This window comes from Meles meles, chromosome 18, assembly GCF_922984935.1.
Source record: "Meles meles chromosome 18, mMelMel3.1 paternal haplotype, whole genome shotgun sequence".
Taxonomy (NCBI): Eukaryota; Metazoa; Chordata; class Mammalia; order Carnivora; family Mustelidae; genus Meles; species Meles meles.
Window position 1 is genome coordinate 5350824 of NC_060083.1, and position 26441 is coordinate 5377264.

Genomic DNA, 26441 nt, shown 5'->3' on the forward strand with positions numbered 1-26441 from the left:
CTTAACATGCAACAGGTAAGGGAAGTTTAATCCAATGAAACTGGAGTGTGAATCAATTCTGAATGCACTGAGGGTTTTCTGGACAAAGAGAAACAGGCAAAAGAAGAGGAAGTAAGGATGGAAGAAAGGTAGAAAGAGGAAGTAAAAAAAGAAATGATGGTAGGAAAACAGATTCCTTTTTTAATTTTTTTTTTTTTACTGTGAGAGTATGTGTGTGTATAAATATCGGTTCCAGTGAAGACTACAAATTCATGTGTATTTGATAGAAAATGAGAGTGGTGTTAAATCATGCCACACCAGGTTCTACCCCACAAGGGACATAAGAGGCCAAGTGTCTTGGCAGAAGCACTGGATTTCTAAAGCTATGCCTTTGGCCATTTCATGGGTTATGTGTCTCCCTAGGCTCAATATAGAAGAGATTCTAAGGAAGGTGGGGAGGGGAGGACGGGAGAAAGAGGAAAGCAAAAACAAAAAACAAAAATCAAAGAAACGAAACCAATTTTCATATGAAAGATTTGCTGTAAGGATTTCAGAATGAATCTGGGCTCAACTGTTTAATTTAGAAGCAGGAAACTAGGGACCAGAATGATGAAGCTATATTTCCTCCTCTAATAAACAGGGTTACTACCCACCCAGGCTTCAGTTTGGTCTGCGTTGGTAAAACTGGTGAGTCCCACTGAAACCCAGAAATCTCTCCTACTTTCACTCAAGGTGGAAAACAGCTGCTTTCTCCTCCATTGGGTGGAGGACACTTTTCAGGGCTTCCAGCAACATTACGGTCCCCAAATAACACTAGGTATCTTAGTGTTTCTCAACTCTTTGGCAATTGTTACTGCTTATTTGTATTATCTTCCATCGAGAATACTTCCTGGGTCCAAGAAATTATTATCACCCGAAGCTGGGACCTGTGTGTTAACCTTGGATTTGGTCCATCTCAAGAAATCATCACTGCTCCAATCATCATTGGATTTGGTCCATCCCAAGAAATCATCATGGCTAAGAACATCACCCTAACTTCTTACTTCTCCCATCCTGCCACGGATACGCTGCCTTCTTAAGACTGTCATATTATTCATACTTGACGGAGTTTCTGTCCTACACGCCTTCCCCTCAACTGTTTGTTCCTACTGAATCCTCCAGTTTTTTCTTATGCTGTTTCTGCTTGGCCTCGCTTGGCCTTTGGTCTCCGTGCAGCCCATGTGCTACCCTCTCCGTAAGTCTCTAAGCACGGTTGTATTTTGTAAAGGTACAACAGGAGGCATGGTCTAACGAGGTTCTTTTTCTGAATCCTAAATTAATTTGTACTCAAACTTTATTAAAGTCATAAAATAACTTGCTTATTCTATAGTTATTAAGTCAACTGTCTTTAAGGAGGGGCAAAATAATTCTAAAATTACCCCCAAAATGGTGCGTGATAAATAAAACATGTGTACTCACTGTACCAACCCTAGATTCCTCAGCCACAGAATCACTGTCCTTTCTTTCAATGGGCCACGATTTCTAGTCCCTCTAGAAATGGCTCTGTCTTGACTATGCAGGAAGGTGAAAAGAAGCCTCTCGATTTTGCTGAATGAACTTAAGGACTCCTTCCAACAGCACTTCAAAGTATTAACACAAAGAAATCCACCTCTTTGGGTCCGAGTCTCCTAACCCAAGAAAGGAAGAGAATTACGTGCTCTCAAACTTAAAAGAAAACAAAAAACCAAAAACGAAAAAGCAACAACGAAACACCAGAAACCGTTTTTAAGCTGAAATCTTACATGGAAGGAAAAAGAAAACAGCACAGGGGCAAACGATAAAAGTAGAGCCTCTCATGAAATGTCAGAGCTCCGTGAAGCAGAGTTTGAAAAACCATTGGATTGGATCATCCTAAAATCCCTTCCAAATTAAATGTTATTTTTATGATTTCCATCTAAAAAAGTCTCCAACCTCCTAAGACATATTGCTTAGGAATAGATGGGAGTGATTCTATTCAGGAGGAAAGGAGTGAGTGGTGGATTACGGTGCCTCGTTGAACTGAGAGAACCCCATGTTCCAAACCATATTGGTCCTTGGAACCTTCCCTGCAGAACGGTGAAGGCTTGAGGGCACGGCAAAGTTCCCGATGCCAGCCGAGGACCAAGCCCAGATCCCTTAGCAACAGCTGCAGAGGGAAGCCTCCTTTTACATCAGCAGATGGTGGTGGGCCCTCCCAGCTCTACGGCACCTTCTTACAATGGATTCCTGGCCAAGATTAGAATCTTCTGGACACTGTCTAGCAACCAGCACTCCTTGGTAACTAAGGAGCAATCATTCCGTCAGACCCCATGATTGCTGCTTGTCTTATCACTGCATATTTTTTCCATTTTCTGCATAGATGATACTCCCTGTGTCTAAATGTAAATCCTTTAAATAATTTGTATATCGGAGGGCAGATGCCAAAATCCAGAAATTCACAGAAAACCAAAGTGACTTAGTTGTATTTTAAAAATAACCTGCATCTGTAACCAGCTTCTGCTTTGCATACAAAATACCTAGGGATAGTGATTAGAAGGTCACCCAACGTTCTGTCTGCTGCAATAAATCAGTGTGACATTCCAAGTCTCACAAGAGTTCAGGAGACAAGGCCTTATTCCTCCAGCTACGTAACTACGTGACCTCGGTCAAGACACTTCACCTCCAAGTAGTTTCTTCCTTCATAAAGCAAGAAAGATGAGCTGATGATCACAGAGGCTCCTTGGGGTGCTCACATCTCATGACCCTTGGCTTCATTTTTGACCAGGGTCTTTGTATGTCTCCAAGCCCAGATCTCTGAGTTTTTTCCTAATCCCTAGAGTTTCCCTCCATGAGCTCACAATATATTTCTTGTAATAGTTCTTAGCATTATGTTCAAAGTGCAGGGCAGGGCTTGCAAGACCCCAAGGCAGGACACAGGTTCTAAGAAGTCAGAAATGCAGGGTCCCCAAGTGAGCCTGTGGTTGGAAATGACAAGTTTCATTCATGTGTCTATTGGCCAATTCCGTCTCTCCCAAAGTATTTACCAGCTCCTTGCTATTCGCTGCAGCATCTGTAGACCCGCAAGATGAGACATGGTAACTTAAAGCATGAATAATCTAGTGGGGAAAGAGGCGATACGCGCACTTGAGTTAGATAAATAAAGCCTTAGGCCCCAGGTGATTCAAGAATAAATATTCGCAGAAGGCTACCAAGGGTAGAACTGGACCTTTCCATTTGTAAGGGAGAATCATGTGGGGATGATGGTTGATACAGGGCATTCTTGGCCAAGGGAATTCCCAACACACTTACGAACTTGAATGTGGGATAAACATGGAGCATCCCCATGCTCAGCGGGGCTCTGTGCTTGGCCTAACACAGTGCTGTCACCACCTGACATTGCCCTCATTTTTGAGCAAAGGATGCCATGCTGCCATTTTGGGTGGAGCCCCACAATTTATGTCATGTCCCCCAGAATACCAGCTAGCTCAAGGAAAAAGATCCTATTATGGACTGGTAAGAGATGAAACTGAAGAGGGAGTGGGGATTCAAGGACAGGTCCTTAAGTGCTGGGACGAAGTGTTTGGACGTTATCCTGTAGAAGGAGGCAGTACAGGCTGCGTTGGGCAGCAGAGCAATATGGTAACATTGAGATTCCAGGATGATTAATTTCATGCTAACACAGATGGGGGAGACAGGACTGGTTGGAAGACTCTTCATGACCACTGGGTAAGGAAAGGAAGTCCAACGATGTGTAGTGGGAATGGAGAAGAGAGGGAAGATTTGAGAAGCAAGTGAATTACAATTATTATTCTGTCTTGATAATAAATTAAGGAAAGATGGAGAGACAGAGACAGACAGAGAGAAAGAGAGAGAGAAAGAGAGAGAGAGAGAAAGAAAGGAATCAGAGTATTGGTGTTACTATGGCTATTGGTAGCCAAACTGTAGGGCTACCAGGAGACGTTGGGGTAACACTTTCATCAGGGAACTTAGCAGTCAGGTGGATGGACACCCTAACACAATTTATTCATGCACTTCATTCATTCAGTATTTATTGATCACCTAACATGATGTCCAGGCACTGTTTTAGACACTAGAGATCCAGCCACAAATAAAGCTATAATGAACTCTGTTTATATGAATTTTGCAGTCTAGGGAAAGAGAACGAGGAAAAGGTTAAGCAAATAGTTAAAACTGTGGGCATGCTCTACATCGTTTGGGAAACAGAGGAGGCTTTTCTGCCTCTTTCTCCTGAAAAACCTAAACAAATCAATAAATGAAATTGTTAAGCCTACAATCCTGAGTTTATTTTGGGGTGGGGGGGTGGTTCTTTTCCCGAAGACTAGGCATGTCTCATGAGAGAAGGAAACATGCACAGTAAAGTTACTGCAGGAGGGAGAAATAAAAGAACAATCCAGAAGCCAATGATACCTCCCCCTTTAATTATTTTCTTCCAAATGGTTTTCCACTGGGTTCTTACAAAGAAACGCCTTTTTCCAATCTGCTAGAGAAGTGGTTTTTCTGCAGCTAAGATGTTCCCACTGGGCTGTCTTTCTCCCTGATCACAGCTTTTGTTTCAAGGATGGGCACTGACCCAGCCACACTGTGCTTGTCCCTGGGAATTTTGGAAATTGGATGGAGAGACAACAAACTCAGGAGATTTTGGGTGGGGGTGGCCACTGTCAACTGTATTGAACTGGGAAAATGGTGCAGCTGGCTGGTGGAGAGAGAAGAATGTAGCGTGGACAGGAGCCACAGACCGTGGCCTGCAGGTGTTCCCGTCCCCAATTCCAGCTGATTTTCCTCCAAGTCTCAACCACGTCTCTGTGGCTGAGTTCCAAGAGACACCCAGATATCTTTCTAGTAAGTGCTTCTTTTTGCTAGAGCTTGTTCAAGACTTCTGTGATCCGATTCTAATTTCTTTTCCAGCAAAGAGGTTTGCTATTGATGACTGTTGAGGGAAAGCATCCGAGGTGGCAGTGTCACCGGGACAACAAAGGACAATTTTGTGATCTGTTTTTGAATCGTGTTTTACCAGCCCGAACTCCTCAGGGGGGGGGGCTGAGAACTCATCAGGGGGCCGAGAGATGCACACCCCAGAGCGTGACCTTGGCAGGCCCAGAACCTGGCTGACACATGTCACTTCAAGCATCCTGGGTGGCTGTTTATGTTGTGTCCCCTCTGTACAGTGTCAGCTAAAGACCACAAGCCCTGGACACAGCAGAGCAGCAGCCTGCTGAAGGCTGTTCCCTCAGGAAGAGCAGCAGCACACGCCCAGACCTTTGCCCTTGACTTTAGCCAACTGGACCCTTATGCACAGCCCATGATTCTGGCACTTCTGACTTTACAGACACTGAGCATCCTTAATCCTGGGGACAAGGGACATCAGGAAGCTGCTGGCCATGGTTGGTCAAGCAAGAAGACTCCTGGAGGTCCTGGGTCCTGCCTACAGCAGGAAATCAATACTGTGGGTGCGTTAGAGATATAACTCTCCTTTTCTTGCCCAATGGCCCCCTCCCACACACACAAAAAATCCTTTCTTCCACCTGGCGGTATCCCACTCTGGGCCAGATCTACTCTTCACATGAGCAGCCCAAGTCACTTACAGAGCTGGCACGTCCTTCCTTGGGGGTACACAGCTATTGGACTGCCTGGGGAAGAGAACACAGGGCTGCCCCTGATGTGTCTGGCCAGGAGAACGTGGCCGGACATGCCAGGTGGCCTATGCTATTCCTGCTCTGATCCTGGCCATGTTTCCCAAATAAGGCAGAGAGCCAGGACATATTTTTGTGTGTCCTGATGCCTGAGCACACTCTGCTCCTTGCCTTCTGACTCCAGGTACCAATAATAACTACTCTCTGGCCAAGCCCGCCCTGCGTGCTGATGCACAGCCAAGTGGCCGCAGTGACCAAGAAGGACAAAGGTCCAATTGGTCTACCCATTATTTGATGGAAGCATCCAGAAAAGAAGAGGTCAAAATGATGACTGGGTTACTGATGCAGCCTTTTGTGGTCTGAGGGGGGGGGGGGGGACAGGGAGGTGAGCCTGGGGTGGGCTGGGGTACCAGACCGGCCTCAGTAGCTCTCAAAATGAGCAGGCATGTGGGCAAGAGCCTGGGACCAGGCACACACTACTCCTTTCTTAATCCTAAGACAGGTTCTGACTCCAGTTCCTTTCAGGAGCCTGGGAGACAGGCATTCAGAACAGCTTCGAGCCCTGGACATTCAGAGGGTAAAAATCAGGAGAACAGTCAAATCCCAAAAGACCAAACTTAGCATCACCTCACGGTTATTTCAATGATCAAGCCTCATGGTTCGGTCCAAAGGAGTTTAAGAAAGATGTCTGTTCACACAAACACCGCGAAGCTATTCTTTCCCTAAGCACCACACTCAGTTTGTCCAAACATTTGAAGAAGACTAATTCATGCCTCAAAAGGAATTCTCTCTCACTTACAAAGCTGCCAGGTTTGGGAGCTGAAGGCTTTGCACGTTACAATAGCTCAAGACACCCCAGGGACGAGGAAGCCGGACCTCCAGTGGGGCTCAGCATGTCACGAAGGGGGCAGAATCACAGTTTGTGGGCTCTCCTGGAGGATGTTTGACAGAGCAGGGTGGTACACGCCAGCTCTGGCCAGTTGGTGCCAGCAAGAAGCAGAGCAAGGAACAGCAGAACCCATATGGACTCCGAAGCCAGAGGTACAAGCTTCCAAGTCCCACCTGTTCCATTTACGGGTTGTGAAATCTTAAGAAATTTCCTGAAGGGTGCTTGCATTTCTTCCTCTGTGAGTCTGGGGGTAAGCAGGGGGCGACTACCTCCCGACGGGGTTGTTGTTGTTCCGAGGATTAAATTAGCACCTGCTACATGCTCAGAGTGGCGCCTAGCCAACAGTGGGCACCAGATACTTCTGGGGTGCCCTATCGGGGCTGCAGCCAATCTCCTCAAACCCTGCCTCCCCCACTGTGTCAGGAGGACAGGGGGGCTGCAGGGTCACACTCTCCCCAGAGCCGCCCCACAAAGGTCCCTGCTCAGCAGCAGGAATTTTTCCCTCCATCACAAACAGGTCCCTGAGGCACAGAACAGAAACTCAGCAACTGACATAAACAATTTCAAACAATAATTTTAGAAGACAGATCGTTCCATTTGGGCATCCAGATCCCTCTCGGAGGCTTTCCCCACTTGTTTATGTATTCCATGGCGTGAAGCCACGAGTGAATTAAGCAGACAGCCTGCACGCTCCCGGGACGGCAGGAGCGGCATGCGGGAGAAACAACTTGCCATTTGACCTGCTTTCCTTGAAAGCTATTGCCGAGGGAGGTCCTTGAGAAAAGGGCCTCTGGTTTACACCTCCTGATGTCCACCCACACACAGGGAGAGGTCACCAGATCCGAGGCCTGGGGATCCAGGTTCGAGTCCTGCTCTGCCATTTTTCTAAGCGTGTGAATTGGAGCAGCAGGTAATCAACCCTTCCTGGACCTTGGCTTCCCATCTCTACAAGGAAGGTATTATTCCTCCCGCTTTCTGTACCCATAAGGAAGGTACCATGACACCCGATGTATAGCAAATTGCAATAGTCCGACTGAAACTCCTTCAGGAGGGGTAAATTACTACGGGGATATTAACAAGGTCCACAGAGCTGTCCAGGGAGCCCCTGGAGAACTGGTAACAAAGGGAAAGTAGGGCCGGGAGCAAAGGGCATGTTTTAGGAGGGCAAAGAAAAGGAATTCTCCCCCAGAAGAAGAGGAAAATTTTCATTCCACGTTGCTAGAGTCTTTGAATGTCTATTTCAGTTCTTTTGAGATCGCAAGTGATGCCAGTGACACACTAGTCTAGCACTTAGAGCAAGCATGACTCTTCTGATTACGAAAGAAACGTGTGTGCATTAGAGAAAAACGGGAAATGTGCAAAAGTCCCAGGATGGAAGCAAAATCACTGGTAGTTCACGTGTTTAATGCCTGCCCTGATAACCTGCCAATATTTGCCTTTCCTTTTTCCAATTCACATATATGCCCATACACGCAGGAAACATCAATCCTACAATTTCTCAAGAACGGGATTGTAGGAGAGTCAGATACTGAAGCCTCTTTCCTGCCTTCTAGACAGCTTCCCACCTTATTTGGGATCCTTCGAAAGGACCATTTTTAATGAGCACTCTGTCCCATCGTGAGTGGATTTAAACGTTCTCCTTTGGTTGAACATTCCAGGTTTCTCTTTCAATTTTTCTGCAGCAGTCAGAACACCCCAAAGACGGAATCTTTGACCTTTCATATGATATATGGAGTCTATAAATACTTATACAATAGACAGTATAAAACTATACCTTATAAAATCACACTATTTTATATATATATATAAAGTGCTACATATTAAGGGTGATATAGGTAAGTATATATACTTATATATATAGATAAGGTATATATATATAGATACTTATATATATATAATAGTGTGATATATAAGTATATATATAGATATATATAGTATGTAAGTATATATATAGATAAGTATATATACGAAGTATATATACAAAGATACATGAGTATATATGTATTATATATGTATGTATATATGTATATATACACACACACATACATATATATACACACTTTACATCTTATATATCATATATATATATATATATATACGTCTTTCATTAATATACTTGTACCACTATCTTTCAAGTTTGGAAAAATAATAAATGTAGATACAGTGCATTTTTTTTTAATGTTCCAAAGTAATCTTAGCCCTGCTCTTAGACACAAGATTTTGACGCAACCAGACATAACATTTAGAACATTTTCTGTGTCTGGGACATTCCATGGTGTCAGGCTCTAATCTATGTGTTAAGACCAGAACCTTCTGCAGAGGCTGGCATTCCACTGAGTCAGAGGTTCCTCCGCAAACCCGAGGCCCCATCCTGTTCTTGACTCCCAGCCAATAGCATGCTCCACTTGCTGAATCGTCCCCTCTCCTGATCCAAAGCCCTTCCAATCCAAAGCCAGCGCAGGTGGCTGCTCTGTACGAGAAAGCTTCAGGCAGGGGAACACTGGGTTGAGAGAGCCACTGCCTTCAACGCCAGGCACTTGCCTCTCTTAACGCGGCCCTGCCCTTGCCAGCACATTCCTCAGGGCGATCATGTGGCGAACTTGATTCTGGGGGCCCAGATGCGAAAGTTCTGGTTCTAAATCTACTGGGAGACCTTGGGCAAATTTCTTAAGGTCTTCACGTCTCCTCATCTGTACAAGCAGCTTTGCGACCTCCCAGAGTTGGTATGAAAATAAAAGTGTATGGACTGATAGGATTTTGGGGGGGGGGAGTTAATGCACCATAAAATAGTATATGTGTATATATATTATATGTATATGTAACATGCTCTGTATAATATAGTATATGGTATGTAAAGCAGACTGTTTTATATAGTCCACGAGCTCTGTGAGCCTCAAATTTTGTTCCCTCTGGAGCGAGCTCTTCATCTAGGTTTTATTTTTAGACAGAACAGTATTTTTGATTATAAGAGCATAGGATCTGGGTTCTCAGTAGTGCCTGAAAAACAGCCATGAGCCTTTGCTAATCCTTACAGCCAGTGGTAACCTTGCAGGGTCCCAGACAAAGCCTGGGGCTCTCTTCAAAAAAGCCTAAAGATCTAATCTGGACAATAACCACCCCTGTCCGGAGATGAAAATGACAAGAAAGCTTTCCATAGAAATTTTCTTGAAAGGGAGAAAATAAATGATAACACGTATCCAGAGTACTTTATAGACTATAGTATAAATGTTACAATGATAATAACTCTTCATTTCTCTTAAACACAACCCAAGGTAACAAAGAAATGAGAATAGTAGCACATCTTAAGAGAGAGCCACGATCATCATTCCAGGGTCTTGGGATCAAGCCCCATGTTGGGCTCCCTGCTTGGCAGTTTCCCTCTGCCCCTTCCCCTGCTTATGCCCCCTCTCTCAATATCTGTCTCTGTCAAATAAATTTTAAAAAAGAGAGAGAGAGAGCCATGGGAAGCTCCCAGTTGTTAATTTAGAAACAATGTGTTTTATAATAACATTTAAATGATTTAAAGGTACTGTACAGGGCGCCTGGGTGGCTCAGTGGGTTGGGCCGCTGTCTTCGGCTTGGGTCATGATCTCGGGGTCCTGGGATGGAGTCCCGCATCGGTCTCTCTGCTCAGCAGGGAGCCTTCCTCCCCTCCTCCCCCCACCCAGCCTGCCTCTCTGCCTACTTGTGATCTCTGTCAAATAAATAAATCTTAAAAAAAAAATAAAGGTATTGTACATCAACACACCATATCATAGTTACACTAACAATTAATATTGAATTGATATTCATCTGTGAACAAAACTGCTACAAATTATTGCACACATGGGCACACCCCTGAACTATGTCAAACACTTTTTTTTTTGAAAGACTTTATTTAATTGTTTGACAGACAGAGATCGCAAGACAGAGATCACAAGCGCCCCTGTGTCAAACACTTCTATGCTTTCTCACTAAAGCCTCACAGAATCTCCATGGGGAAGGCTTCTTTGTTGCCACCTCTACCAAGAGAGTGGTGGAGGTTTGCCTACAACCAGGAAGGGCAGAGCCAGGATTTGAACCCACAGCAGCCAGACTACGGAGCCCACTCCAACAAAACATACATTTACCGTTTCCGATGCTGATTAACATGAGGGGCCATGGGTTTTCCGCCTTCACGGAAGAGTGAGGTTTTTAGGTTACGGGTTTTTGGGAGTGTTTTGTTTTGTTTTGGATTTTATTTATTTATTTGAGAGAGAGAGAGAGAGTGCGCATGAGCAGGGGGTGAGGCGGGGAGTGGAGGAAGGAGAGAAGTAGATTTCCCACTGATCAGGGAGAGCCCAACGTGGGGCTTGATCCCAGAACCCTGAGATCATGACCAGAGCTGGAGGCAGACATTTAACCAACTGAGCCACCCAGATGCCCCTGGGTTAGAGTCTGAATGTGAGCATGCTTTAGGATTGAGGGAATTTACCAAGAACTTAAACCGACCAGGTGCTCAGCTACCTCCTGGTCTAATTCCTCAGATAAATTCTCTCTAATTGCCACTCCTCCAGGACTTAAATAAACAAACAGTGGTCACTGCTAGTTGATTTATTACTGAAGTCATTCCTGATTATTAGAGCAGACCTAGGAGACACTGAATAATCAAAATAAAAAACATGGGAATATAAGAAAGAATAGAAGAAAAATTTAACATTACTCCCAATCTTACCACTCGGAGATAATCATCTGGGGGATGGGTCCTTCTCAGCTTTTTCCTATGCATATGCTTCAACACTTTGGGTATGTTTGTGATGTTTTGATCCCTAACCTGTGGAGCTTAAAATACTTCAACTTTTCTAAGTATTGTCTTTCAAAACTGCCTGTGATCAAGAAGTGAGTTTGAGATTTGAAATTTATTGATATTTCAGTGAGTATTGTGTTGGGGGTGGGCACAGTTAAATTCAAAACTGTCTTCTGATATTCTAGGTCATGTCAGAGGCTTAAAATACATAGTCCATTTACTGTTGTGTTCACATCCTACAAATCCCAATGTGAATGTTTGTCTATTCGATTAGGTTTACAGAAATGTGTTTTCCTCTACCACTATGATGATGTTGTCAGTTTCCCCTTAGAAGGTGGCATATTTAAAAATTTCTCAGGGGCGCCTGGATGGCTCAGTTGGTTAAGCATCTGCCTTAGGCTGAGGTCATGTTCTCAGGGTCCTGGGATTAAGCCCTGAGCCTGGGGCTCAGTGGGGGGTCTGCTCCTCCCTAACCCTCTGCCCCCCCACCCCGTTCACTCTCTTTCCTATTCTTTCAAATAAATAAATAAAATATTTTAAAAACATAAAAAACTTAATTTCATAGATACCAATGCATTCTTGTTTTAAAAGATTCAAATGGGGTGTGTGTGTGTATATATATATATACACACACATACATACATATACACATATATATATATATATATATATATATTTTAAGATTTTATTTATTTGTCAGAGAGAGAGAGAGAGTGTATACACAAGCAGGCAGAGAGACAGGCAGAGAGAGAGGAGGAAGCAGGCTCCCTGCCGAGCAAGGAGCCCGATGCGGGACTCGATCCCAGGACCCCAGGATCATGACCCGAGCCGAAGGCAGTGGCTTAACCAACTGAGCCACCCAGGCGTCCCATATATTAAAAAAGATAAGATCTGCCCTCCTCCCACCCTTGGGGATCACTGTGAACAGTCTGACTTATAGTCTTAAAGACTTTTTTCTGTGTACTTATACCTATTTTAAAAATAAAAATGCAAATATGCTGCCTGATTGTTTCACTGTGTGTGTGTCTTAAACTAAGTGTATGTCTTGGAGATCTTTCCATGACAGTTCATATAGAATTTTAGCATCTCTTTTTTTGCTTTGTACTGCATTTTATTGTATTTCATGAGTGTAGCATAATTAACCACATCCTCCACTGACAGAGGTTTATGCTATTTCCATCCTCTTTGACATTATAAACTGTGATGTCCTGAAGATCCCAGTACATATAAGCCTTTCTTTCAATTAGATGGCTTAATGTATCTTGGTTGATAGTGAGCTTATTTAAAATTCAATAGAAACTGGCAAACTCTATCCCTTGAGGCTTTCAGATGTGCTAAGGGGATTAGGTGTCTGTTTTCTCCACGCTTGGAAACTACTTGATGTTATCGATATTTGGCATTTTTGCAGATCTGATGTTTGAAAAAAATGCTTTCAATCTGCAAGTTCTTGAGTGCTAGTGAGTTGAATATATTTTATGTGCTTAGTGATGATTTTTCTCCTTTGAATTCTTCTGCTCTTTAGGTTGTGGACTTTTAACCTTATTGTTTATACAAGTCCTTTTAATAACTTTGTCTGAAAGTATTTTCTTTTAACCTACTGTTTGATTTTTAAATTTCTTTTGCTGATTTTTTTTCCATGTAGCATTTTAAACTTTTTAAGTGGCCAAAAACATCAATTTGTGTTTCTCTTCTTGCTTCAGTAATATGCTTCAGAAGGTGTGTCTTACTCCAAGATTATAAAGCGATTTTGTTTTCTACTAATATTTTACAGATTTCCGTAGCTCTTTAATCCATATGGATGTTTTAAAAGACTCATAAAATAGCTGAATTCATTTACTTCCAAAAGCTCATCAATTTTCCCAACACACTTTCATCACATACATTATTGCTAATTTGAACAGCCACCATTATTTGTTTAACTGGAGATTAAATTCTAAATTAAATTAGTTTAATTAATTTAGTTTAGTAGAGATTAAATTCATACATATATACATAAAGGTGTGTATGTATGTGTACACACACACAATTCTGATCCACTGATAATGTTTTACTCCCAACATGAATTACTATACATAGTTTTATTGGGGTATAATGGACAAAACTGTAAGGTAAGAGTGTGTGCGTGAGATGATGGTTTGCTGTGCATACTCATGGTGGAAGGACACCCACCACTGAGCTAATTAAGAGGGCTCTCCTCTCAGATACTTACCTTCATTTCTTTGGTGAGAAAACTTACGTTCAGGGCTCTTAGCAAATTTCAGTCATATACACAGTGTTACCAATGACAGTCACCATGTTATACATTAAATCCATAGACCTGATTCATCTTATTACTGAAGGTTACCAGCCTCCCAATTCCTCCCACTCTCCAGCCCCTGGCAACCACCATTCTACTCTCTGGTACTAGATATTTCTTTTATAGCTATGTTTAGGGTCTTGGGGCAAGGCTATTATTGTTGGTGTTGGGGTTTTTTTTTCTTTTTTTTCCCCCTAGATTTATTTATTTATTTGACAGAGATCACAAGTAGGTGGGGGGCGGGGAGCAGGCTCCCCACTAAGCAGAGAGCCTGGTGCGGGGCTTGATTCCAGGAACCTGAGACCATGACCTGAGCTAAAAACAGAGGCTTAACCCACTGAGTCACCCAGGCACTCCTGTTGGTATTGGTTTTTAACAATTTCTTGAATTTTTGTTCTCAAATTGAGATTTAAGTAGTCAGCTTTCATTAAAAGTCCTAACACTCTGGGAGGAGGGCATGCATAATTTATAGATTAACTTGTACTAGAAACAAGTCTCTTGATAAATCACTCTTTAGGAAATCAAGGACAAGAATGGTAATTGGGTGTATGTCTGAGCTGTCATCCAGAATGAAGCATATTAAATACACTTGGCCGAGTGGGCATATATGTTGGAGAGGGGGAAGGGTCTCTAGAGGGTAGGGTTGGGGAGTAGGAGGAGAGCGAGAGCTGTTAGGCTATAACAATAAAGGGTCATCCTGACACAGTGGAACCGATGGGATCAGATGTGGTCTACATCAACTATTGGGTTATGTTATGCTGACCAAGGTACTTTGAGCCTCAACTTCTTCATCTATAAAATGGGGATAATCACAGCTGTCCCACAGCATTCTGTAAGGATTAAATGAGATCATAACAGTGCTACAGAAAATAGGTTCTCATTAACTCCTCCTCCTCTTTGCTTCTCCTTTGATGAGGCATCAGTCCTATCTGGGAACAGGTGGTCCCCAAAGACCAGATCACACGGAAGTTCCCAAAGGTATCCTTTGACTGTGGCTCCTTTTCCTTCCTATTTTACACTGAAAAGGTGTGAAAAGTTTACTGAACACCAGTCACCGCTGAGTAAGTACCCAAGACGACTCTTAGCTGATTCAAATACAGGGGCAATCATTCACTGCCATATGGAAATTAGACTTGGGTTAAGTTTCGTACATGGTTGGTGCCCCATTAGCTACCAAAGTGAATCATAAAGATTCCCACACTTGGATATTTAAATGATGAGTACCGGGGCGCCTGGGTGGCTCAGTGGTTAAAGCCTCTGCCTTTGGCTCAGGTCATGATCCCAGAGTCCTGGGATCGAGCCCCGCATCGGGCTCTCTGCTCAGCGGGGAGCCTGCCTCCTCCTCTCTCTCTCTGTCTCTCTGCCTGTCTCTCTGCCTGCCTCTCTGCCTACTTGTGATCTGTCTGTCAAATAACTAAATTAAAAAAAAAAATCTTTAAATGATGAGTACCCTATAAAACAATTAAAAAGGCTATGAGCATTAAGATTTTCACAGTAGGGGCGCCTGGGTGGCTCAGCGGGTTAAAGCCTCTGCCTTCAGCTCAGGTCATGATCCCAGGGTCCTGGGATCGAGCCCCGCATCGGGCTCTCTGCTTGGCTGGGAGCCTGCTTCCTCCTCTCTCTCTCTGCCTGCCTCTCTCTCTGCCTACTTGTAATCTCTATCTGTCAAATAAATAAATCTTTAAAAAAAAAAAAAAAAAAAAAAAAAAAAAAAAAAAGATTTTCACAGTAATGTTACTTAAAATATAAAATTGTAACTGTCTTCATTTTCCAACCCAAGTGGGGAAGGTTTAACAAATTCCAATATATTCACTTTATGGGCTTTGAAAAAATCCTCAAAACAAGAATGTGTTACTACATAGCAGCTCAGAAAACAACTTATGGTATCATGCTCCCCGATTAAAAACACTGAGCGTAAACTTATGTATACTCTCACCGTAACTTTATAAAAATTTTTATGCATCTGGACAAGGACAGGAAGGAGACACGAAAGAGTAAAAACTTTTAAAGTATCGAGGAGATTACTTTTTGATTAATGTTGAATAGCATTTTCTCATTCTGGCCTGTTTCGGAGCCTTCTCGCCCTGTCTGGAGCTTGAGTACCAAAAAAGTTCCACATGGAAATTGATCTCAGGCAGAGAAACCAGCCCCACCAGTCCCGAGGAGAACAAAGTCAAATGACTTCCGGAACGAAGAGTGTTTTTGGAATAGGAAAGTCAGAAAGCTACGGGGCAACGTTCCAGTCACTTCTCCTTATCTGTGAAAGGAGGATATTCCCTGGGGCCACCTGACTTTGTTTCCTAAGAAAGCATGGATGACTTTTCACTTAAGGGGCTGAGAAGGGGCTCAAGGGGCAGAGAAGAAAGAGATGCGGATTGAGGGGAGAAGACTTACTTAAGTGACAGATCAAACTGGGGTGCCAGCAAGGGGTGCTAGTCAAGACATCCTAAGTATCTGAGAGATTGTGGGTCCACTCTTCATTGCTATACCTACCAAGGGATGGCTAAGTCTCCACGCATGAGCGAAGCAGTTATATACACTTTACAATGTTACAGTAGTGTAAGTCAGTATTTCTGCTGCTAGTCTGCTACTGCTTCTTTAATCTAAGGTGGCTGGATACAATAAACCTCCACTAGAATCATCAAAATGATAAGAGAACTACGTACTCCCATTGCGTCTATGGGAAGATGGAAAAATGTATCTTCCGTCAACCAATAGGAGAAAAGGAAAAAGTCACTCTTCCTTCGGTGGCTCCCAAGGGCACTCTGCTATGCCAGGATAGATAGATAGATAGAGACATACATACATACATACATACATACATACATGGGTAAAGTCAGGAACAACCTTATTTGTTCTAAATTTCTGGGAATAAATGACATTTGCACAGCATTTGAAGGTGCTCATATTTTACCTGGGAATAAGATCTGAAACTGGCTAAGTGAAGTTTGACTTACTAGTTCTCCTGGAGGACATCAGCATAGAAGTTAGTGCAGATTACTCATTAAAAACCACCAAACGCTACCTGCTTGGAAAGTTGAACTTCTAAGCACAGAAAGAGGAAGGCTGCAATACAATTACTTGGCTATGAGTTTTGTGTTTTTTTAAAAATCCTATTTATGTCCATCAAAAGATTTTAACTCCTCCGTATTTGTCTCTTATCCAATTCACATGTCATCAGGTCACACCATCCCTTCCTATATGGGGACAGGGACTTACTTCTATACAAGAAACTATCAATAATTTTGCAAAGGTCTTTCCCTCACAGATGGCATGAATCATTTTATCAGTATGGAAACAAAGGCCCAGGGAGCAGGGTTGATTCCCAGCCCAAGGTCATGGAATCAGAGGGAATGTGAGGGGCTCCTCCAACCTCCCATCCCCTGCCATGGCCTTGCTCATGGGAGAGCATGTGTGGGCCTGGGAAGGCAGACACCTGTGAAATGCACCTGCTGGTTCCTCCTTCCGGATCTGGGCAGAGATGCAAGCTAGCTGGTCACCATCTGCTAGATGGCCAGTGAGTTCTTGCTAATAACAGTGAAATAAAGGCGATGAAAGATCACCTCATGCTCTAGCGCCTTCTATTCACGTTTGGTTTCCCTGAAGTATACATAAGTTGGACCCTGGGGCTGAACACTTCTAGGTCAGCGATGTGCTGGTTTCTCTCCAGTTTAATTTAGCGAGATTAGAATCCATCCAGTCTGGTTCAATCCAACTTGACTAAGTCTTCCTGACATGCCTGCCACACACTATAGCAGAGAAAAGATGAATGCTACCTCTTTCTGGTCTTGAAAAACTTAGTATTTTTTAAAGGACCCTGGGCACACTAAATTGGACTAATTACAATGCTTGATTCATGTTATATTGCCACATAGGATCACTAAGCCCTGAATGAACACTGCTTAATTAACTTGCTTAATAATAAACATACAGGCACCCTGTATGCCTAACCTAAGAACTCCACCAGCAACTGGTTCCTTAGTTAAGGCTATACCCTACCTCCTCACCCAGCTTTCCTTGTTAATTAATTAATTAATTGTTCCCCATAGGAACTACTTTTCTGAATTTTGTATTTATCTCTCTCCTTCCCTTGTCGTTCTAGTTTTAATACACAACACCTATGCCTAAAAATACATAAAAACATGGATTGCTGGGGCGCCTGGATGGCTAAGTCAGTTAGGCATCTGCCTTCAGCTCGGGTCATGATCCAGGGGTCCTGGGCTCAAGCCCAATGTCGGGCTCCTTGCTCAGCAGGGAGTCTGCTTCTCTCCCTCCCTCTGCCCCTCACCCCCAACTCATGCTCTCTCTTGTTCTCAAATAAAATCTGTAAAAAAACACAGATTGTTTACTTTCATTGCTTTTGAATAGTCTTCGGGGGAAGAATAAAATATATCTGTAATACACACTGAATGGTGCCCTCTTAATGCTGATCACAGTTCTACATGCTGAGGAAGAAAGCAGTGAAACAAACTAATGAACAAAAATTCTGGCCTCTATGGTGGACAAATAACAAACAAGTAACCAAGTCAAATGTTTAATACACCCGATTAATGATAAGAGCTATGGATAAAAAGAAGACAGGTGGGAGGTCAGGGCTCTTGCCCCAGTAGTGAAGATGGTGAAGGGCGGCTGTCCAGTACGAGAGTACAGCTCACACAGCTGGGATAGGAAGGAACAGCAATCATCTCAAGCAGGTGGCCTGAGCCAGACCCCGAGTGCTCCTTTGGCTTTTAAAAAAGACATTAAATTCCCATTTAGGAATGAAAACACACTCATCTTTTAAGGTCCTGCCAGTTGTGTTCTCATGAGGATTTCTGAAGGCACAGTTTCCCAGAACCATGCACAGAGTAATGGAAGTTCGGCTCTAAGATTCCATGTAAGGATGGGAAGGTTTCTGTCCTGCTCCCCAACTGTATACGCAGCCCCCAGCTTCTCATAACAACCACTGCAAGGGAAACATGGAAGACACAGTTGTTGAATGAATGAATGAATGAATAAATGAATAAATGATATGAAACTCACAGAGAGCATTTTCCAGGTCACCTGTGAGCTTCTTCAGGACGGTGTTACAATCCTACAAAGATTATCCCTGGGGTGGGGGAGCAGTGAAGCCTGATACCAATTAATAACAAAGATCCAAGGAGAGAGAGGGTGAGTGGGCATCTAAGCAAGCAGCTAGGAAGGAAAACCATCAGAATGCTAACCTCGGTGGGGGTGGGGGGGCGTGGACAGGGCGGACGGGGGATGGACCTGCCAGTAACCTGCCTATAGAAATTCACCCTATTAAAGAATTCACTGTTGCCAACTGTGAGCTTCTCTGTTCAGGGCAGAATTTCCCACAATGTGTTTATCCAGCAAAACCTGCCCCATGGGATGCTGTGTGAATAAAGGTGAAACACGTTTGGGAATCACTACTTTTTAGTGATTAGCCACTGCGTGGCTCAGTGGGTTAAGTGTCTGCCTTTGCTTCAGGTCATGATCCCAGCGTCCTGGCACTGAGTCCCTCATCGGGCTCTCTGGTTAGCGGGTAGTCTGCTTCTCCCTCTGCCCCTCCCTCGCTCATGCTCTCTCTCTTTCTCTCTCAAAAATGAATAAATAGAAAAATCTTTTTTAAAACAGTTCATACTATACATCAGAACTAGTAAGGTCTTCCAGAAATCCTGCGGTTAAAGATACATCATACTCTGTCTCCCTCTTGTTACAAATGTCTTATCCCACAAATGTTAAGGCCCCAGAGAATCAGTCTTCTGTGGACCACCATGGGGAAAACAGTGGGACTGTGGCCATGTAATCCATATTAAGGGAAAACTTCTGCAGAACGAAGTGTGCAGGACAGAGGGATGGTGGAGGTGAGGAAGGAATGCTATATTAGGTGAGATCATAAGCAGAATAAAGTGCCCCTCCCCCAAGATGTCCACGTCTAAAGCCCTGGGACCTGTGAATATGTCATTTCACATGGTCTTAGGGACAGCATCTTGCCCCTTCCTCTCCAAATTCATACGCGGAAGCCCTAAACCCCAGTGGCCTGTATTCCTTTGGGAAATATTAGGTGTAGATGAGATCAGGAGGGTGAGCCCCGCCAATGGGACTAGTGTCCTTGGGAAAAAGAGAATGAGAGAGCTCACCCTTCCCCACCCCTAACTCTCTTCTTTCTTTCTCTTCCCATCTACAGCCATGATATCCCCAGTGTCCTGTGTCTAATTATTCCACCCAAAGTTGTGGATGGAATTCAGCTGACCTTAAAGTAGGGAGATTATCCTGAAAGAGCCCAGTGGAATCACGAAATTCTTATACGTGCAAATGAGAGAGAGACTTGAAATTGCTTCACTGTTGGCTTTGGCAGAAGGCAGAAGGGACCATGAACCATCCCCTCTAGGATCTAAAAGTCAAGAAAACAGATTCTTTGGAGTCTCCAAAAGGAGCACAGCCCTGCTAACATCTGGATTTTAGCCCAGTGAGACTCTTCTCAGATTTCTGACCTCCGTAACTAGAAGATAATAGATTTGCGCTGTTTTAAGCCACTAACCTTGTGGTAATTTGCTACAGGAGGCAGATACCACCATTGCTGAGAAAGGAATTAGTGGCAAAGAAAGAATTAGTTCAGCTAGGAACGGTTTGTAAAGGACACGTAGAGTGAAAATCAGCCCCTTGCATCCTGGAGAAATTCCTGAAAGATCTTGATAGAACAAGTTTCCCCAAATTTTAAAAATAACCTTCTGGGGGCGCCTGGGTGGCTCAGTGGGTTAAAGCCCCTGCCTTTGGCTCAGGTCGTGATCCCAGGGTCCTGGGATCAAGTCCCACATCGGGCTCTCTGCTCCGCAGGGAGCCTGCTTCCTCCTCTCTCTCTCTGCTTGCCTCTCTGCCTATTTGTGATCTCTGTCAAATAAATAAATAAAATCTTAAAAAAAAAATAACCTCCTGGTCTTTTTCAATAGCAAGATGGAATTGAGCAGTTAAGATATTTGCACTCAAGAAGGCTTCACAGGAAAAAGTGGTCTTCCATGAAATACTGAAGCAATGCGTGCACACATGGACAGTTATCTTAGATTATCATGCTAATTACGAGGACAACAGGTATGATTCGTTGAGTCCTTCAAGAAATATGTACTGAACACCTCCTGTATGTCCAGATCCCTGAGAACAGAACAATCCCAAAACATCACGATAATGGTTTTATGAAGTTTGTCATTTTCAAATATTACAAAAATACTCAAGGCCATTCCCTCGGGGGGAAAAAAATCAAATCTTAGGGCTGGAATCAATTGCAGATTCAACTAGTCCAACAGAACCAGCCGCTGCCTCTTCGGTGCCTGCTCTGCGTGTGCTTTGGGTTCTTTTGGCCGCGATCCCAAGTCTGGGAGTCCTTGCACTTGAGCGCCAATCAGCCTGTCTGCTGAGCCCCCTCACCGCCCCCGCCCCCCCCCCAGGGCAGAAAACCCAGAGAGAAGCTCCCATGTTCTTTCTCGGGCTTCCACCCCAGGTGACCCAGCATTCATGTTCCTGGCACCCCCTCCTCATTCCGAGTCTCCTCGTTCATGCCTAAAACGCGAGTTTTGCATTTTGAGGCATCACTGGGCACCCAAAATCTCAAGAGCTTGATGGCGTATTGGAGGGGCCAGCACAGAGAGTTGGTCAAAGGTTGCTCAATTTGAAGGCAGGGTTGCCAGAGAAAATACAGAATGGCTAGTTCAATTTGGATTTTCAGATAACAGTATGTCCCTAATTTGGCAATATGCTAAAAAATTATTCATTGTTTATCTGAAATTCAAATTCAATGAGGCATCCTGTGTTTTTACTTATTAAACCTGACAGCCCTAAATTTGTGGGGAAAGGAGGCAAGATCATGGGGGATACCAGAGTTTGCCTTTGCGTGCACTGTTTGAGTCAGAAGAGGAGACAAAAAGCCAAAGAAATATAGCCGTTCTCTTGAAGGGAATCCATGAATGGATCTCTCTCTCCTCTTTTGACTCTTTGTGCATTGTGTGTGCTTGTATGTGTGTGTGTACCCACAGGTCGGAGTCTGAGGTGTGTTGACACAAGGATTATGGTATTGATGGTAACGGGTGACAGAGATACTGATCACAGATACTGACAAAACAAGTGAGAATTTTTAGAAGGTAAAAAAGTGATCAGTCTAAAAGTAATACTACTTACTGCATTTATAGAAACTACCATTTATGTCCAACAGCTACACAGCCCTATCACAATTTTGTTTGCTCCCAGTCTCTGTGCGTCTTCATAAAACCATAAAATGTTATGAAAGGGTCTGCAGGATCATCTAATCCAAATCTGACATTTAAAGGTTAAGAAACCGAGACTCGGAGAGAGGAAGTGACCAACCAGGGATCGTGCCCTGTCATAACAATATTTTTCGAGGGCTTACCACGTACCAGGCATTTTTAAAATGCTCTGCTTTTATCATCGCATTTAATCCTTGCAACCGCCATATAACCACCATTATTCGGATAAAGCAAATTGCGGCAGAGAGAATTATGACATTTATCTAAGGTCAAGGTTATACAGCTGGAAAGTAGAGACGCCTGCAAAACACCCAGCTAGTTTGGCTCCACTCAGCCATGAAACCCCACAGCCTCTCAAGTAAGAGGAGTTTATATCATTAAATATGTTAAAACATGCAAAATATCCCAGTTTACTGTTCTAGTAGTAGGATTTTGTCCTTAATAACAAGGACACGTGAGCATAGTTTACAGAAAGCTGGTTGGCATCTGCTCACTTATAAACGAGCCCACAAACATGGGACGTCTTGCTGTGATCAGAGAACAATTTAGTTGCAATTATTTTCTGAAATAATTTTAATTAGACACATCACGCCAAGGTCTACCAGCAAACCCAACACCGGTAGTGGGACAGAGTTTTACAAATTTACATTAGGAGTAGCTCCTGAAAGCAAAGAAGAAAAAAGCAAACGGAGCAGAAATGAAAACAGAGAAGAGGCTTTCCCAGTCATTGTTAGACACAGAATAAACGATGTTCTCTTAGGAAGAGGCAGGCCCTCTTTGCTAGCAGGCTGCCTATCCAAGGTCTGAGCGGGTACAGCCAGCCAGACTTGATGTAATTATATCCAGGAAGAATCATCGAGGTCTGCAACATGCCATTTACTTGGTTTCACATGCTGCTTGTTTTTGTGTGTGTGTCTTTCAGGAGATTATCAGGCCCTTGTATCTCCAGTCACCAAAGTGCTTTGTCCATTTCCAGACCCCAGTTGGGCTGTTTATCAAAGCTGGAGAATTAATCATGCCCATATCTGTGTTGATATCATGTCTTCCCGAAGCTACCTTTTCCTGTGATGCAAAAGTCTGTCCAAGCTTAGCAGAAAAGAAAAGAAAAAAGGAAAAAAGAGAGAGAGAGACAAAAGAGAAAAAAAGGAAAAAAAAAAAGAAAAGAAAAAGAAAGCGAGTAGGCAACTGGAATTCTCAGAAGTTCCAGGCTCTACCTGGGAGACACCAAAACTCCACTAACCCGCTAAATCAGGAATTAGGAATTCCCTCTCCTCCGCTTTCCCCAAGGAAGGATTCCTTGATGAGTTCCCTAAGACTGTTGTGCAGTGCTCCTACCAAGTACTTCAACTCCTTTTAGAGACAAACCAGCCCCTCCCCTGCCCCTTCCATGGACAGAGCCAGGGTGGATCCCAAATCAGCCTAGCTTCTTGCAAAAACCAATCTGCATCTTCTCTTCTTCAGAAAGGTGGCAGTGTTGCCCTGCCGTTTTGACCACATTACACAGCAGAGGCAAGGTCTCTAGCGGATTAACAGACCAACCAGCGCACCTCACCAGGGAAAGGAGAGGAAGGACATCATCGGCTGTGGAACCCAATGCCTGGCAGGTTCACCCCGGAGCCTCGGCACCGAGGCACGCCGCCGCGGAAACTCTTGAATGGTCATCTCCCTTCAACAGTACAGAGCCTTAGAAAACCCCCAACAGACCCCACAGATTATCTAAAAGCCAGAAGCGTCTAAGGAACTCCCAGATGACCCTTACTTTCCAACACCCATTTTTGAAACACGAATCCCAAGTGAAAACACTGAGTAGCAAAGCTGCGGAGAACCATCGTAAACGAGGCCGGCATCCTACCATCGACCACCTGTTACCGGGAACGTTCACACAGGAGTTCTCAAAGTAATCCGCCTTCTAAGTAGGAATTCTGCCATTTATTGAGTGGTTTGTCGCCGCTTTTATAAAGCCAGTATTACACACAGTAATACTGTGTGTGTGTTCTACTGAGAAAGAACTTCAGGGGGCAAGCGTCTCCCTGCCTAAACGTGGGGACCCACACGTTGGTACCTTCCATGGGCGCCTAGACCAAGCCTTCCTGGCGAGCAGCTGAACTTCCCGGCTCTCCCTTCCACTCACCTTCACTCCGCGTCCTCTCTCAGAAGTTTCTGTATGCGCCACTAACACAGAAATTTTGGGGGGGGGGGCGGAATTCTCCATTTATAAATATCAGATGGTTTGGGAAAAAAATATTTGTGGCACCGGACTTTTTTTTTTTTCTACAGTGATGTCATCCTAAATACTTGGTGTGCGCCAAATTTGCTATTTTTACTTCCCCCAAGTGACTTTTTTGGGAAATACATTTGTTTGGATTAGCTACATTTTAAGTGACCCTGTATCTATTAATACACAGCGTCAGGTTCATCTTCTCAGCAGTTACAACTGATATTATGTAGCTCTCCAACTTGAAATCCCTTATTTGTTCATTTTCAACGTCCTTCCTTTCGGATGGACCCCTCCAAAATTTCTATTCACAGATACAGAAAAAAAAAATGAAATAAAAACAAACAAAAATCATATCCAACAATTCAAAGCACTGAAAACGGAAGACATTTGAGTTTCCCGCCCCCCCCCTCCCCAAACCTCAAAGTCAAATAAAAGTCTTCACTTTCAAAAATGTGCTTGGCGGGGGGAACAAAGTGGAAGGAGCCACGACCGGCTTTGGAACACGGGTTGGGAAGTAGTTGTGAGCTGCAGAAGACGAAAGTTAACAAGGAATGCTAAGCGACTTAGCCCTACCTGATCTGAATTTGCTCCTAATCAGCAAAGAATGCTCAGACCCCAGGAGTGTCATGTTGAGCCTCAACGAGCCGCTGGTCCCTTGGCCAGACGCCCCCTGTTTTCCACCAGGAACGGGCTCCGCGGAGCTCAGCGGAGCGCAGCTAACAACCCAGTACGCATCCAACTCTCCAGGAGCGCCCCTGGGTAGGAGGACCGCGGCGGCCGGCGGCCGAGACCGGTGTCCCCAGGCAGCTGGCGGCTCCCCCCTCGCTGCGCGGGGCTAACTGACTCCCAGCCGGCGGGACCCTCCTCCTGCGCCGAGTCCGGCCGGCCGCGGCGGCATCCCAGGCCTGCCCGGCTGATGTCATAGGCTGCCAGCGACCGCGGAGTATCGCCACCACGCCTTTATGAAGGGCTCAAGTTTGCCACCCGATACTTTTTTACTCCTGACAGCAGCTCAGCCAATCAGGCGCGGCGAGCCCGGCCCGGGGCCGGCGACCGCGGGGGGAAGCGGCGGGAGCGGGGTCCCGGCCGGCGGCGGGTGGGCGGTGCGCGGGGGCGCAGGGGCTGCGCGGGGGTGGGTGCGAGCCCCCAGCGGCGCAGGAAGCGCGCGCGCGCGCACGCGGGGAACCCGGCGGGGCTCCGGACCCAGCGCGCTCCCACCTTCTCTCCGCGTTCCCGGGCCTCGGGGGCGCAGGCAGAGCCGAGCGGCCGCGGGGAAAGGGAAAAAAGCCTTTCATTTTCACCGGGTGGATGCGCGGATCCGGCCCGGGGACGCAAGGCCCTCCCTCTGGGGGAAGACCCAGCAGTGGAACGGACGTGGGGGCAGGAGGGTGGGACTCAAGGGGGGAGGGTCTCAGGAGCGGGGGAGGGGGTCAGAGCAGGGGTCAGGCTTAGCTTGCAAAAGCTCTAGGCTTTTCCTACGCGCAAGTCCCTCCTTGGGGGGAAAATCTATTCTGAAACCCAAACGGAGTTATTGGACGTCTAGAATGTGCCAGAGGTTATAAGCTCCACCTGATCTGAATTGGCTCCTCATCACCAAAGAAGGCTCATCGGGGAGTGAAACAGGCTCTGCTCTCAAGAAGCTCGCTCAGTAGGTGAGATGGCACCGAAAATAAAACCCAAACTGTGTACCTACATGATGTTGAGTTGAGGTGATTTATAACCTTCTACACGCGTGGCCCCCGATCTCCTGGATCACATATATAACTGCTTAGGTCTCAGGGGAACGCAACCCATAAAAGTTTAGGGAGTGACAGGTGAAGACCCGATAGGACAAGCTGCTGGGACAATTTCTGGTGCCCTGAGTTCAGACCTCTGCTGGAGTTCTCTGATCCTTGCCTCCATTCTTTGGATCAGACCAGTCCTTTGTGCACAAGCCTTCTGAGCAAGGACGGTCCCTGCCTAGGTCAGAAGAGAGGCTAAGCAATCCCAGCCATGTTCCCATTGGGAACAGCGTCCTGGCCGCAAGGGGGTGTCCAGGCAGGTGGAAGGTACTGGAGCATCTCGGTGACCATGTTCCATTTCCACACAGTACACAGTGTGTTACTTTCCTAGTTCTGCAGTAACAAAATACTGCCAGTTCTGTGGATCAAAATGATACAAATTTATTACCTTGCAGTTCTGGAGGTCAGAAGTCTGAAATGGGTTCTCACGGGCTAAGATCGAGGTACGGTCAGACCTACGGTCCCTTCTGGAGAATCGGGGGGAGAACGGTTTCCTACCCCCATTCCAGCTTCTTGAGGCCAACCATGCTCTTTTGCTCGTGGTGCTTTTCTCCCATCTTCAGAGCCAGCAGCGGTGGACACTAGCCTTTACCCCTCCGGTGACTCAGATCTCCTCACCCCCCAC

At 44.9% G+C, this 26441-nt stretch overlaps 1 protein-coding gene across 4 annotated transcripts in view; it reads right to left on the reverse strand.

The window, feature by feature from the left end:
* Nucleotides 1-24971, reverse strand: part of MYOCD (myocardin) — a 104311-nt gene extending 79340 nt beyond the window's left edge. For 2 of the 4 annotated variants that reach the window (XM_045986648.1, XM_045986647.1), the window contains exon 1: nt 24609-24971. In XM_045986648.1, the coding sequence (XP_045842604.1) occupies nt 24609-24663 (55 nt within the window). In that variant the 5' untranslated portion in view covers nt 24664-24971. The remainder of the gene's footprint in view (nt 1-24608) is intronic. The other 2 variants (XM_045986650.1, XM_045986651.1) reach the window with 2 other exon arrangements.
* Nucleotides 24972-26441: the final 1470 nt, after the last annotated feature.